This window comes from Labrus mixtus, chromosome 21 (assembly GCF_963584025.1).
Source record: "Labrus mixtus chromosome 21, fLabMix1.1, whole genome shotgun sequence".
Classification (NCBI taxonomy): domain Eukaryota; kingdom Metazoa; phylum Chordata; class Actinopteri; order Labriformes; family Labridae; genus Labrus; species Labrus mixtus.
The window spans coordinates 20,141,493-20,158,012 of NC_083632.1; the positions used below are offsets into that span (position 1 = coordinate 20,141,493).

The 16,520-nt window shown below is 42.0% G+C and overlaps 1 protein-coding gene across 2 annotated transcripts in view; it reads left to right on the plus strand.

Moving 5' to 3' along the window:
- The window catches only part of snx29 (sorting nexin 29), a 175,518-nt gene that overhangs the window by 26,508 nt on the left and 132,490 nt on the right, over window positions 1-16,520 (plus strand). For both annotated transcript variants that reach the window (XM_061028823.1, XM_061028825.1), the window contains exon 14: window positions 12,037-12,122. In XM_061028823.1, coding sequence (XP_060884806.1) covers window positions 12,037-12,122 — 86 coding nt within the window. The remainder of the gene's footprint in view (window positions 1-12,036; window positions 12,123-16,520) is intronic.

Consider the following 16,520-nt stretch of genomic DNA (forward strand, 5'->3'; position numbering starts at 1 on the left):
GCCGACTGCTTAGGCTGATGGGTTTGTTGTTAACTGAGGCGGTGCAGCTGACAAATGACCCTGTTAATATGCGTTAATATTCATTTGTACATGGAACAACTGAAGTGGCCCTTTCATGGTCTTTTCTTACTATTTTTCATTGTCTTTGATTTTTTTGGGGTAGTTCTTTTGATGATTCCAAATCCAACAATTTCTAGTTTATCTACTGGCTCATTTATCGTCACCGTGGGTTACCAACTTGTCAATCACATATGGTCACACCTTAATGTCCCAAAACATTCATTGGGAGCTGTAGACGTGTTCATTAGTTCAATAGAAGGAAACTCCACAGTTGGAGGTCGGAGCTCTTTGAAAAGGACCCTAAGCTTAGAGGTTAAAAATGATTAACTGGTCTCACACGGTACAGGTAGTGATCTAAAATAGCTAAATACCCTCCTACTCAAATATAATCATCTCTCATTGGTTGCTGAAAATGGGAGGTAAGCAGGCAGTTAACCAACACTGTGCCAGCATTAATGTGTCTATAACAATCCATCATAGGTGTGATGATATTGGCTTTACAATATGTGAAAGACGACAACAGTTTCTCTATTAAGACGCAGCAGAAAATATTATAAACGTTTCACAGAAACACGAGAGGCTCAAATCTTCATTCAGTCCATTTGGTTCAGCTGTGTAAAGTGTGTGTATGGAGAAGGCCTCTCTTCTCAGCAGCATGTCAACAATAGTCGTTTTCAGACTTCAAACTTTTTCATAGTTCTAGGAACTGTTGGAACCCTCCTCCTTTTTTAACGATTTCACACCGCAGGAATTATGAACCGTTTAAGTTCCTAGAACTCCTTTTAGAGGAACCTTTTTAGCTCCTGCTTGAGAGTAGGTACCATGGCAGTGCGAATGCAGACAGAAAAAGTGTTCCTAATGTGAAACAGAGTGGATAGTTCCTCTGCAAAAAGTCTGCAGAACTGTTTTGGTGCAGAAACACCTGTTGTCTCCTCTCTGGGAGGGAGAGATTTTTTCAATGCCCCCAATCTGGAGTGATGCAGCGGAACCGTGATGTGCTTGTGCGTCGTGTCTCACTATTTCATAATCCATGTTGTGATTGCAGGTGACTTCTTTATGTTAAGCAATGCCTGTTTATGTTAATTTACTAGAAGATTAGAAGAGTAACCGCTCATAAAATAACGTCTTATTTCTTTGTTTTAAAGTCTTTCTTTCACTAGCAGGGCTCCTTTCCTTCACTTTATCTTGCTCACATGACTGCTGCTGCTCTCTCTTGCTCTCGGCAGCTGGAGGCTTAAAGAGCCAGCCTGAGGCTTAAAGAGCCAGCCTGCGATCAACCACATCTGCAGCAGCGGGCGGTGGTCGTCGAGATAATCCATATTTGATGGGAAAGGGTGGGAACATCTAAAATAATATTGTGAAAACAATTATTGTAACATTTTGCTGTATTGATTTTTTGGTCACAGTCCTCTTTTACAGACTTTTGGCTCAAGTGAAGTGTAAGAAAAACCTTTAAATAGCATTTTTTAATGTTTTATATCTATTCTTTGCAAAAGTCAAAAACAATTTTGGAAACTTACATTCAGATCAGCTTGAAGACCAAACTTGTGCTCACATAGATTTTAGTTGAAGCTTGAATCTAGTTATTTGTAACTTTTGAGCCACACTCAATATGAATAACTGACATTGTGCTTTATATATATATGACAGTGAACATGTAATGGGTCACATTCTGAATAAAGTTAAAAAGCCAAAAGAAGCAGATAAAAATACTCACTGCAGGTGACAGAGACAGTATGCTTTCTTTACACACACACACACACACTCTCAGACACACAAAGCCTATTCTATAGTCGGCTGCTAAATCTCAAGTGCTGCTTTTTCAATCTCAGCCAAATCTGTCTCGATCAATAGCGGCTATAAATACCAGTGAAGGAGCAGCAGCTATAGCCACTGAATGAGGGCTGGAAGCTGTCGGCATCATTTAGTTAAAGAGGCTACTGGCAACGGTTGCTATGTATCCCACAATCCTTTGTGATTCACTCGCAGTAAGGGTTGATTTGGAAGTCAGAAAACCTGACATTAAATCACTGACACTGAAAAACGGCGTCTCAACGTGAAAGGGAAGATCGGCCGACAGCTACTGAAGGATTCCGCTGCTGTTTAGTGTATCGACGTGTTTATTTTAGGACAAATTGTTTAGGCTGAACAAACTTTGACAGGAAACTCTTTCTGTTCATGTTCAATGTTTATATCCTGCACCAGATGGTCCTGATGGTAATCTGCTTGATTCAGTGCTTCTTCCACTAATAACTGTAATAGCAAAGAGGCACCCATAGTCGATCAAGATGCGTGTGCGTGTGCGTGTGCGTGTGCGTGTGCGTGTGCGTGTGTGAGTGTGTGTGTGTGTGTGTGTGTGTACATTGAGTCCTGCTGTATATGGGGGTGGAAGAGGATGAGCGAGCCTCCATAGATAGATTCTGTGTGACGTCGGCCACGGTGGAGAGGAGTGGGCTAAACTGAGCCTCTGCTCACTTATTGACTTACTCACATGCAGAACTCGGATATACAGCTGGACCCTTACTCACACACACACACACACACACACACACACTCACACTCAGATCCAAATATAACACTGGAGTGCAAGACCCTCCCTCACACACGGCAGCCCACATCCTCACTCTGAACTTCTATCAGACTGTAGAAGAAACACACATGTGAAGATGCTGTAGTTTGCTTTGGAGGCTCACACCACCTCAAATCTTCTGCACAGAAAGACCACTGACTATAGAGCAGGACGATACAGAAAGTAATGATCACAATGATTGTTTCTATATTGACCACTACAGAGCCCGACCGATTAATCGGCCAGTTGATAATATCTGATTCATCGTTCAGGCTCTGCTCACAATATCAACATAAAATAATATGGTTCAATTTCTATGTCAGGATCTTTTCTTCTTTGCTGATTGTTTGAGGGTTTGAACTAGAACTGCTTCTTCTTCAGAGGTGTCCTTAATAAAATCCACCAGTAACAGTCCCGTGGGGCGGCTGAAGTTCAGTGTTAGAGTCGGTTGTCTCACCAACTGAAGGTTTGGGGGGGGGGGGGGCAAACACCAAATAAAGTCGTTTGGGTTTTTAAAAAAAACAAATCTTTCAGGTACTTTCTGTAAGGTAAAAGGGGGCTTGGAGCCGAGCTGCTGCTAACACTAGCTTAGCTTGTTTCTGTCATAATAACCTTAAAATAAACATCACGATATGGCTGACTGAACACCTCCATCGTTGTTGTTTTAGAATTAAGGGGGCCACCAGTTTCCCTTTCATAGCATTGAGTATTTATGCACAAAAAGGTTTGGACAAATCAACAGTCAGAGATTTGAATAAAGCTTCTCTGACTCAGATTGTTCCTATCAGGAATGTTTCCCCTTAACTCTCTGAGTGAGCACATAGCTTTGGGGCAGTATTGATAAGAAACAGGACTTATCTGGCCGACATCAGTGCAATAAATAATAGTTTTTTTAAGGTTTATTTTTGGGCTTTTTATCCCTTCATTTAGAGACAGGACAGTGGATAGAGTCAGAAATCAAGGAGACAGAGAGAGAGAACGAGGATTGACATGCTTGAACGGAGCCACAGGTCGGATTCAAACCCGGGCCCCCCGCTTTGGCCTCCGTACATGGTGTGTTCGCACTAACCACTGCTACCGGCACCCCGAAAACAATTACAGTTATTATAGCCTTTCAGAAAACAATTATAAATTGATTTTTTTACGAGAAATCAAAGCCAATCTTAATAATTATGTTTCGCCCTTAAACCCTTTATATTAACAAAGGTTGTTTACAAGAAATGACTGCAGGGTACCTTGAATTGAAATTGAAAATTACAATTAAATGTCTCTGTATCTTCTTCATATTGCTTTAATTCAATTACTTTCATTCACAAAACAATCAGACATTGACTCATAAAAAAACCAACTGCTGCTCAAATGTATGAAACCAAAATACCCTCGCTCAGAATATCAAGCCCTCAAACCTCCTCCCTCAAGGAGGGAAACACACACACACACACACACACACACACACACACACACACACACACACACACACACACACATTTTCCCCTCCACTTTTTCTCGTCCCCGTTTGTGGACGTCAGTTGGCAGAGCAGCGAGCAGGCCTCTCATAGCAGGAAGTTGGGAAAACAGCCAGTTGAGTGGGCTTGGGCCAGAAAGTGGTACCTCGTCACAACGAGTGCGGGTGGTTTGACAGAGGGACGCCACTGACGCACACACACACACATGCACGTACAAACACACACAAGGATCAGATGCCTCTCTGTTAGCTGGTAGAGCTGCTGTCTTTTCTCCAGGCGGTCTGGTGCGGCTGAGCTTGAAGAGCGAAAGACAAAGTGTGTTTGAAGTTTACTTACTCTACCTGTTGGGAGTGTTTAGGTTTTTCTTTCATTGGGAAATCAATTATGTCACTCTGGGTGGGTGGGGTGGGGGGGTCTTTTTTCATTCAATGCTGACGTTTTGACAACCCAGACCTGAACTCAATTTCCTGTCTTATAGATCCACATTCAGGCATGGCTATGTGTGTGCACTGAGGCTTTGGAAACGAGTGTGTGTGCTCTGCTTTTTGGCTCTGAGGCTGAGCAGTAAATTGCACTCAGGAGGGTTTATCCAGTGTGTGTTTTCTGAAGGCCTCTACCTTCATGTTTTCTTCTTCTAAACAAAATCAACTGGTACCTGAAGCGGAGCCTGTTTAGCAGAGTTTATTGCACATAGTGATGCACAGGGATAATAAAGGAAAGGGAGGGGGTAATAGAAGAGAGAGAGAGAGAGGAGAAAGTCCCCTCAGGGCTTGGACTTAACTTTGGTCTACACTGTGTGAGGTTGAACTTTAAGCAGAGAAGATACAATCTTCTATCTTTCCTCTTGATTTATTAGTCTCTTTGCTTTGCATAAGACATTCTGAAAGGTCTGCCTTCTCTAACTTTTCCTCTTTCATACATTGAACAAGTTTTATCTGTTTAAAAACACAGTTGAGCTTTATTCAGGCATGCACTCGCGAACATTTCTAGAAAGTTTTAGGACAGGCCGCCCCTCAAATCTCCCTGACTTTCTGTGTTTAATTGGAAGTATTCACAGTATCAATGAGTGAGTGGTAAATACATGCTAGCAAGGAGAGATGGTGTGAAACGGCTTCATTACATGCACCCACTGGTGGCAGGTTGTAAACATCATCAGCCCTACCTGTCTGCTCGCTGGGAATTTCCCTCAGTATTTTGTTGCTTCCATCTCACATCATCTCATCCTGACTTCGCTGAGAAATGTTGCTAAGGGGCTGGCAGGAAAAAATCAGGGTAAACTGTGAGTGAAAAATTCAGGGGTTTGCTTTCACACATGCAGTTCCCCTACTACATTTGGGGACATTTTCATACGTTTTTTTGTATGTGTAAAAACACCAGTACGTACTCTTACACCATTCCCCTTACGGCCTATGTCCACAGCACTCAACCTCCGTTTCAGAGCGCTTCTCTCAAAGTTAACTCCTGCTTCCCTTGGTATTGATCATTAGGTATGTTTAAGATACTCCTGTTTGCTAAATATTTCCTTAAATTCAAGAAAATATCACAAAAAAAAAAAAACATGAAAACAATGTAAAGGAGTCGTGTCCCGGAATCATCAGCAGCTCTATAACTGGAAATTTTACCGTTAAAAAGTCCAGTCAGACTAGCGTCGCCTCCGCCATTGTTGTTGACAAAGCCTGATGTTGCCCTGTCTTGATTCTGATCGGTCAGTGAGAGAGAAGTGACATTGACAAGCTGGGCACTGTTCCAAAAGTTTAAATGTTTTCATCTCAGAGCGCTGTGAGCGCAGCGACAAAAAACAGCTGATGCTGAGGTGCGTTCAGGGTGCTCAGGGGTCTCAATTTATTTTGCACACTGAAGCACACAAACTAATAAATCCACTCCTGAACAACAGTGTTAAGTCTTTGGCACTTCTCTCACACATGGAAGAAGATAACTTGACTAGTTTTATTAACAAACACTTAATATGCTTATCCTCTGATTAGACACTAACACGGACCGTCTTTCTGGGTCAGACTCTTTGCCTTAATGAGGACGTGGCTTGTATCTGGTCCCTTATGAACTGGTCAATGGAAGCAGTTTTCCAAGCAGAGATGCCGAGCAAGGACTTCACTTTCAACAACTTTGCAGTCTCTGAAGGCAGAGAAGACACTAAGAGTTTCACATGAGCCTCAAACATCCTTCCAGAGAATCAACACGCGGGGCAACAAAAAGACTGAATGGATTGCTCTCAATTGGAAAGCATCAAAGGAGAGCTAAAGCTACCATTCCTCCCAAACACTTTGTGGAGAGAAAATCATGCAACTCCTACAGGGCTTTGTAGTCCAGTTTGTCTTCAGGATCCATCAGTCATCGTGTGTCCTGTAGCTCTGGATAATGGTTGTCTAAACTGAGTTTCTAATGATGGACTTTTCAAAGGTGTTATGAAAGTTTATGCAACCCAGAAATCTAGGATTGCAGCCTTTAAAGGACATAATAAGATATCTACTGAATTAAACATTTTTGAATTTGAATTCTGAATTACTATAACATCAGACATTAAGGAAACATGCAATGTTGAAGTGCTGGCTTCTTTGTCAACAACGCGGCAGCCAGTATGTCCTCCTTCTATAATAATAATAATAACAATAACTTTATTTATATAGCACCTTTAAAAACACAGGTTTACAAAGTGCTTCGACAAACAGTAAAGGCAAAAACAAGAATAAAGCAAACTAAACCAAACACAGAAGAAAATAAACAACAGCAAGAACACAACAAATGCAAAATACTCCAAATAATAATAGGATATCAAAAATCTAAAAAATGAAAGACAATCCAACAGAAAAGAACCCATATCGCAAGATACCCAACAGACATATATAACTATGTGTTGATTCATGCCGTACTGTTGCTGTATGTGCTGATGTGATATAAATGTAAATTATAATAAGATACATCGTCGGTAAACATATCCTCTTCCTCAGATGTGTTTCGCCCGTTCGCCCGATGGAGTAGCAGAGAGAACTCCCATGATTCCCCGCCAGCCTTAACATTATCTTTTGTTATTGTATTGGTTGAGAGCCCCCTGGTGGTGGAATCTACACACTGTGCCTTTAATATGACTATTAGAAGGCAAAGACATGTAAAAACAAGTAAAGGAATGTTGTCCAATAATGTTGAGGCATGTGTTTGCCAGTTTTCCTGTCAGTAACTGGGTGTATTACACACGGGGAATATCAAGAAATCCTTTGTTTGATTTACCATAAGAAGGCCTGAGCTGCTGCACGACCCGAGGGAAGCCGCTCAAACACAGACAGGACACCGAGGGCGTATCTTACACCAACAGGTCATGCTTTATCAGTCTGCCCTGAAATTGGATTTGACGTTGTACTGGGAAGGTGAGGCAGACGTTGGAGCGTTGTTCCCTCATACCTTTCCCCTCAAGACCACTTACTTTGTAGATTCATCCCATAACGTTGGTGTGATTTACAACCGTGTCAGGAGGACTTTGCTGTAGGTCTCCATCACCTCCGAAAATCTTTTTCTCTGTGTCAGAGTGTGTACTTCTTTTCACACATTGGTAGAAATATTGGAATGAGAAAGAAGATATACAAATAACCAAAGCAGTCTACAATATCAAAATCCTCTGCTTTGAATGTTGATGTTGTTTTTCATAAAGAGAGGTGCTTTCTGTTTTTAAATATTTCAAGAAGCAAACGCACAACATCAACAGAAAACTCCTCAGTGGCATCATAGTGATCAATTATTTAAAAAAATGTGTTCATTATCAAGCTTTTGTGGTCTGAAATTGAATGTTCTATTTAAAATGAAGGCACGACTCTTAAAGCTTTGTTTGTTTAAAGAATGATTAATTTACAGCTCTGAATGAACGAATCCCTGAACAAAGACGAGGGAGGAAATAGCAGCGCTTCTGAATAACTGAAGAGCTTTGCATATAGTCATTTCTATGGGCAGCATGTATATACCTTTTAGAACAGTTTAAATAATGAAGGTGTTAAAGGATTGCTAACTAGGCCTGTCCCTGACTAAGGATTTAAATAGAGTAGTCAAACCTGATTTGTCAGATTTTGCCTGTAGTCTGCCATATTCTCATTTGAGTTTAACCACATCATTCAACTATTTGTCTTCTAGACTTGGGATAAAATCTTATTCTATGATAGGACTTGATCCATCCTTTTTCCTCACTCATCATCACTGACGTCCCAGTGTGTTCGGGTCAGACCACCAACATACAAACGATGTCTTTAAACCTACCACTTAAAGATTTACTGAACTCTCCTGATCTTAATAATCCACCAGAAATGAGTCGCAACGACTTCAATTCTACAATTCACTTCGCAGACGCTTTTATCCAAAGCGACGTACATCAGAGAGTAAGTACAACACTAATCCATTCATACACCGCCAGCGAAGCAGCAGGAGCCATGCAGGGCTCAGCTGGGGATCTCGACCTTCCGGTTGAGAGGCGTCAACTCTACCAACTGAGCCAAAAGATTTATTCAGAACACAATACATCCATAAACATCCAATGAACAGTTAAAAAAACATTGCTATTCTGCTGACCTTTTCATAACACCTCATAACCGCCTATAACAGTCAATCTTTGTTTAAATACCCAGCCTTTAAATCAACACACACAAAGTTCCTCAGAGTAACTTGAAAGGGTTTAAAGTGTAAAAAAATATTCTACCACTCTAAAGGCTTATTGGGTTACTATATGTCACCTCAACACTACTGTAGTTGCAGATCAAATAGCTAAGTAGAAGGAAACTCTTGTGCTTCAGCCGCTCCACAAATGACGGTCGGTGCTCTCAGAGAAGGACCTCAGACGTGCAAAATCTAATTCAGTGGACTCCGTCTCTCAGGCAGGATCCAAAGAAAGTTCTGGAGCAAAGGAATCACTTAAGGCTAATTTATTATGGTGAAATGGACTTAACATTTCACCCACCCCGTCCATTCCTCAGAGTCAGAGTCCTCAATGTCAAAACTGTTTTTTCAGTACGTCTAAGAAATAGCTACAATGGGCTAAAAGTAAGTTTAGAGCCAAATTTAACAGCAGAGTTAAAGCGTTAGTGTTTTACATCTAGTCATGTAATGCATCCTATTCAATCTCATTTCAAAATTTTGGTTATTGTGGATTTTAAAAACTCTGTAAGAAGGTTGTCAGCCAACACAAACATGGAGTTTTGTGTGTTTAAAGAGAAATGTTAAGGATTGAAAACTGTAATATATTTGTCAGTGTGGTAATGAAAGGAACACAAGAGAGCAAAGAGTTTAGGTACTCGGGTATTTATACGTAAAAGTGATTATTTATGAGTATAATTGTCAGTTCACTCTAAATTCATTTAACACTGTAATGTTTCTGTCTGTGAGACTACAGCCACGACAATCATTTTCAGTTAAATGAGACATATAAGAATGTCTGCGTATCTGCCCGAGCACTGACATAAACACTCATACACACACACTTAGAGCGAGCGAGCGGTGTGTATCAGCTATAATTTAATCAGGGTGGAGCAGCGTCTGGGCTGCGGGTGGTTCTGATAACAGCGCAGACGTCTCCTCTGAGAGCTCGTCGTGTGGATTCAGGAGCTCTCCCGGCAGGCGACTCTTTTGTTGCTGGGGAATGAGGACTGATAAGCAGGGCACCGAAATCACCCATGGAGAATGAGAGGAGAGGGGGGGGACAGTGGCGGAGCAAGACAAAGGCTGTTAAATTTAACCGCCACGGGCACAAAGCGGCACTCCAGCTCTGATTGATTAGCTCCCCAAAGTCGATGATGTTCAACCGGTTCTGGTTTGTTAAGAGACCGGCCTCTGTCTCTCACTGCTTTATCAGTGTATCGCATGTCTGTGTTCTTATCTGTAGTCCATCACATGCAAACACAGTACACACACACACACACACACACACACACACACACACACACACACACACACACACACACTGATCAAAGCTTTGTTGATGCAGGACTTTATCTTGGATGGGCTGTAACTCTGATGCCATGTACACCAGTCAATAAACCACTTCTCTATCTTATGTGGCTGATTTACATTTGAAGTGTCAGACCCCTCCTCCCCCCGACATTCTCCACGTTGGACAGGTGAGGAGTCTTGGTTGGGAGTGAAGACATGACGAAATGAGGCAGCCGCAATTTGGTGTTTACGACATTTTCATGATACTAGATACTACTGTATGATGACAGTTGTTGCCTTAAATATGATTTCTACCAGTAATCGTTCATAGTCAATGTATCCATGAAAGTACGTTTGAAAAAAATACTGCTACCTAGAGCTGGGCACTGCTCCATTGATCAGTTCATTGTTATTTATCAGTGTTACTTTCCTCCCAGTTTACAAATCTGAATGACGGGGATCACAAGAACTTGTTATAGAAGGGTACAACATATTTGGGCGTTGGGTTATCTAAAGGTGGCGGAAGAACACAGCCCTCCAAAAGCACCCACTGATTCTATTAAAGCAGTGGTTCTCAACTGGTCCAGCCTTAGTACCCGTCACCAAGAGGGGGGGGTCACTTAACACGGGTCACACCCTCTGATGATTGCAAGCTGAAAATCAAGCAGGGGCGGGATTTTCACTCAAATCCATGATTAAAAGAGTCTGAATCTGAAATAGCCAGCTGATCTGAAAACTACTTCGCTCTAGTCAGCTTAGGTGGGCGAAGTGAAACTTGCTTTGAGTAGAGATTGATAGTGGGGCTTTGTTTGGGCCGAGCACTTAGCTCTGTGCTTGGAAGTTTTCTGGAGTTTTGAGAATGTTTCAAAAGCCTAATATTCATGGAGCTGTCTATGCATGTTTCTTCTTACAGTCAGCAGATTTGTTGTTATGAGCATTTAGAATCATATAAAGTGTAAAAGAAAGTATGAAAAGGTGTGTATTCATGAGTTTAAAAGTGAGACATTTGAAATGAATTTTTAATCACAGCGTCCCAGATGTGTGTTCAGTGTCTCCCTCTTTTCTTTCTGGGACTCTATTTTGATTAGAATTTCATTCCCCGCCTGCAGTCTTTATCTATTTAGTTGTGTTGATGATGCTTTAACAAGCTACCACCTCGGTTGTCTTTGTTTGAATGATAATTCTGAGAATGAGGCTTTATAAATCTGACTTTTCAATCGACCTAAACCTTCATCTTTGCGCCCCTCCCCTCAGATTGTGCGCCGCGTAACGAGCAAAATCAGGTCGGACACGCCCCCAAATCCCTCGCGTCGATTTGTCTTTGATGGCCCCCTTTTCTCTCCAGTTAAACACAATGCTCTTTTTTTTAAGGTCGTTTCGCAGAAGTATCTACCTTCAGAGAATCCTTTCTCTACCTAACATTCCTCTGACCTGTTTTCTTAGGGGAAAGATTGACATGCTGTAGTTTATTCTTTGTTTTTGCAGTTCCTCCACAGTTTTGAAAAAGTCCAAATATGTGTCAGTCCACCTACAGAGCTGCTCCTCACATTCTGATGTCTCTGCTCCACCTGTTACTGGCCACCTTCTTACTCGTGCTGCAGAGAGGTTGAAATGCGAGTCAAGAGACACTTCGCTCTAAATATGTCTCGGTGTTACCACCTGGATTAGATTTGGATTGTTTTTTTTTTATTTTCATCGTTTCTCAGGTGACGGGATGTCACAACAAGTTTCACACCGTGTCCTTCTGCCACACGCTGTCACAAAACCGAGTAAACAACTTCCTGTTACCGGCCGGGTGCAGCTCCCAGAGGTGTCGGACAGGAAAAAGGAACCCTTTGTCACTCTATGCCGATGATTATTTTGTGTATATGCACGAACCCTTGTGAAATATTTCAAAGCTTTAAGCAAAGGTACCTGACATTAAACGGTCTTAAATGCTTGCATGTAATGTGATGTAGTAAAAGTGTTCTTACTTTATGTGTTGTGGTTTTAATCTGTGTGTGTTTGCTTGTGTGTGTGCAGGGAGAATGAGGTCCTGAAGGTCCAGCTGAAGAAGTACGTGGGGGCGGTGCAGATGCTTAAGAGAGAGGGGAGCCAGGGCAATGACGGTAAACACACACTCACACATGTTTACACACACACTGCATCATTATGACCTGAAATTAGATTTCATATCTGAGTCCCCGTCCGTTCATTTCGCTCTCAAACAGAACGTCTTGTAGACGCGCACACAGAAAAACTAAGGTCATCAGCTCATCATCCCTCATCACTACTGATGCTTTTCTCAGAGGAGTCTTCACATTTACCACGGCTTGACGCCCCGTCACACAGAGCCAGCCTCTCACTCCTCTAACTCTGACTTATTCTTCTTCCTCCTCTTTTTGTTTTTGACTAGATTCGATAACTTTGACTTTGTTTTTCGCTCTGCCAGGGGGATGTAAAGTGCTGCTCTGTGCAAAGACTGGCGAGATAAGCCCCCCGCTGTATCAAAGGCAAATAAAAAATGAACATGGCAGATTATAGCGGGCCACAATAATAGCTAATTGCATTTTCAGGGGAGGAAGGGAGAGCAGTTATCTGTGTGGCCCTGAAGGCTTTATGTGCTGATGCATTTTATGGCTCATTTTCTCTGAGACCACAGAGGTAAAGAGACGTGTTCAACTTTGTAATATCACGTTTTATTATGACTTTTTTAAGGAACAAAGTCCTTTGAATGATGCACATTTAAAGGAGATACTGTATTCTCAGTTATGTATTCATTAAGATGGAAGAAAAATAAAAACTCCAGTTTATTACAGAATCATTTTTGTCTTTAAGTTTATCAGTGATATGACCATGGCAGATCTGGTGGTCCAGCAGTTTGAGGAAAGGAGCCAGAGCCTGGCTGTACATTTTGTTGAATGTCATGTTATTTTAAATGTCAGGATTGATGACCAAACTAGTTAAACTATGATATGTAGAACTTTATTAGAATGTTTACATTAAAATATCTAAATTAATTTAAACTTCACTAAACCCACGTTATATATCTTTTTTTGTCGAGTACCTCAAATCTTTCCAAAAGTTATCAAAGCCAAAGATTTCCGGAATCTTTTTTTCTCTCCAAAATCTCTTTATTGGTTTTTCCAGAGGATAAGAACACATACAGTTGGCTTAAGAGTTGAGATTGTACTGTGGTCATCTTTTGTAAACCCCATTCCTGTCTTTTCCTAATAAACCCCATACCCACCCACCCAGTCGGGAATCCTATTCCCACTCCGAAGGTGGTCTGTTTTCACAGTAGTCTACCCAGGAGTCTCATTCACACTCATGCATAATAAGACACAGAGCAGGAGGAGAGCAGAAGATTTCCATAATTTTATAGTGGTAACAGGACGTGTCTTGTCGAGGCGGCCGTCATGATGAGCCGCCATGACAAACAGAACGTTTACCACACATTATGTTAAAGTCCTTAATGAAAACGTCATGTAAATTATTCTTGGATACATTGTCGGTAAACACATTCTCTACCTCTGGTCGGTTGCCCCCCGTTCGTCTTTGCTATGATCAACAAGGAGTTTGTTTTCTTTGGGAGTGTGGGGGTGGAGTAGCAGAGAGAACTCCCATGATTCCCCACAACCCTCAACATCATCTTTTTGTTATTGTATTGATTGAGAGCCCCCTGGAGGTGGAATCTACATACTGTGTCTTTAAAAAAAAAAGTTAGAAACCAGACTTTCTGTTTTAACAAGCACAGGTATCACCGTTTCATCAATGTTTCTCATCTTTTTGAGTTCAGTCAAATGATATTTGTTCCTTGTTAACGGGGTGCAGACCTGTGCAGCTTCGGCCTTCAACAACATGTTTAAAACATAACAGCAGCTTCACATTTCATCCCCCTTGCTTCCTGGCAATTACCGTGTTCAGCCTGTCAAACAAGGCCGCCAGTCCCGCTTCCACAGGAGAGCTCAGTGGGGAGGAACGCTGACGACGGGAGATAATTGGAGGGAGAAGCGTGGATCCTGTCTCACCTATTTTATCAGGAAATAGTCATCACCTAGCTCAAAAAAAAAAATGTAAAAAGTCTTGACAAATCAGTTCCGGTTAGCTGTCTTTTAAGTTTGCGGCGCTCCTCTTTGTTTGTTTTTTTTTCTGCCGCCTTTCGTTATCTGTCTCCTTTGTGTTGACTTTTCATTCTCCTTGAACCCTCTTCCTCTCTCTCTGTTTTCACCCCTCCTTCATTCCTCTCGTTCCCCCTCGCTCCATCTCGCCTCCCCTCACCGCGACAGGCGTAGTAATTCCCTCTCCTCAGCGGCGTCTAAATGATTTCATCCTCCCTCGCCTCTGTCTTCCGCTAATGATGTGCCACGTTCCATCATTCTTTGATGTCGACTACCGCACTTGGATGAAATACGGTGTGTGCGTGTGGGTAAAGGAGAAGAAGTTGTGTTTGAGGGGGAGCAAAAAAAAAAAAAAAACGGGGGTAAAAAGAGAAAACGGGGATGAATTGATACACAAGCGCTGGTTTTCATGTGCTGTCAGCAGGCTTCTCAATGATCAGTGCGCTGCCTTTTTGAAACCCCTCCTGTCTAATGATAGCGTTGAGTATGTGATCTTTGGAACGCTCTTCAGGCGACGTCAGACCCACTGACATCCCGCGAAAAGACGGCTTTCCTTTTCTACCGTTTCAGTTAAATGGAAAAGATTTTTCCTGCATGGCGCCTGTTAGTTTGGAGGGTTTCCCCCTCTCCTCTCCTCTCCTCTCCTCTCCTCTCAAACTTTCATATCAATGAATAGTGTGTGAGCATTCTTCTGACAGTACTGTACAAGTATTGTGAAAGTGCCTGAAATTCACTCATATTTAAAACCTGCATCACTTCAGTAGAGGACAGGATGTATACAGAGACGTTTGTATAACTTCCATGTCAAATCAATGGGCTCCATTATGTGTGATGTCAAAGTGACTTCTCCACATGGCTTCATATACCTACATAAGGGTCTATGTGCATCCCTCTACATGTGAGTCATTAAGAGAAGCCATTATCAGAAGCCCCGGGGACTTGTAGTGTAACAGTGACAGTCATGTTTACTGTGATGAAGAGAAATCTCCAGGGAGAGACACCAAGCACAACATGAGGAGTTATCATACAACCCTGTTTTTACACCGCTCCAGGCTCTGGAGGATCCGTGAAGGTTTCTGAGAACCTAATAATCGTGTACCGGTTTTGATCTTTGATTGTTGGCCTAGAAGAAAAACATGTTTTTTCATACTTTTTTCATGCCAGTAGCAGATCAGTGCCGTGCAGTAAACTTCAAATTAAAGTCTAAACAGTGTTGATGATCGTGAGACACCTCAAACAGATGCTGTATCTTTTCCAACTGGTTTTTTATTATTCTGCCCTGACTTCATCTTTCTCTGCTTGGGACCAAATCTCAAAGCCGACCTGTGAAGACCCTACCAGAACCTGACCTACATGATCCCTGTCTCCCACCGCTTTCATGTAGAAGTGTCCTTAGGAAAGATACAGACTCAAATTATTAGCAAAGAGACAGCCATTGGTGTGTGTGTGTGTGTGTATGAGCATGAGAACCTGACGGCCATGTTGGCACCTTGCACAGCAGCCTCTGAAATCAGCTCATGATTAAACGTGTGTATTGAGACCGCCCCCTTCTAGTCCACAAAATGTAAATCAATGAAAGAAATCTTATTCTTGTCAATCATTTCTTAGAGAGTTGAAGAATAAGATCCTGAAAGACTTTCATGGAACTCCTCCTTGTCTGTACGTCTGTTTGTCTTATTCATAGCGTTACCAGCCGAGCTCCCCCCTTTAGGGCAGTTGGCCTGATGCTGTCAGCATGGTCGTTTACATACTGCTGTCTTTGGGCATGCCTTTATAAAATAGTTATTTCAACAGCTACTTGTCAGGGTTTTGTATTTCTCTGTAATGCTCAGTGTTTACACAGGTCACAATAGTAGTCTGTAGGTATTCCAGTTAATATAAGATTCATCTTTACTTTGATGTGTCTCACAATTGAAGTCATTTCCATAAATTGATAATGACACAGTGATCCTGATAGTGGAAAGAACAAAATCACTTGTTTGTGTTTGTCTGCTCTCGTGCTGCGTGAGCTGATGACCCAACAGGCCGTGTAAGTAGACATGCATAACTGCCCACGACACTGGAGCCAGTACTCGAAAACACAGGCTGTGGTTTAGTTGGTAGAGTCGGTCGTCTCCCAACCGGAAGGTTAGGGGTTCGATCCCCAGCTCTTGCGGCAAAATGTCTGATGTGTCCTTTGGCAAGACACTTAACCCCGAAAAGATCTCGCTGCTTTGGCATGATGAATGTGTACGTAGTTACTTCTGATGGTTACTTCACACAGCATCCTCTGCCATCAGTGAGCGAATGGATAGGTGTGACCTGCGGTGTAAAAGCGCTTTGACTAGTGCGAAGACTAGAAAAGTCCATTTATTATTTACAGGCCTGAAACCTCCTTAATTATCTGCATTTTAAGTTTCATTTAAA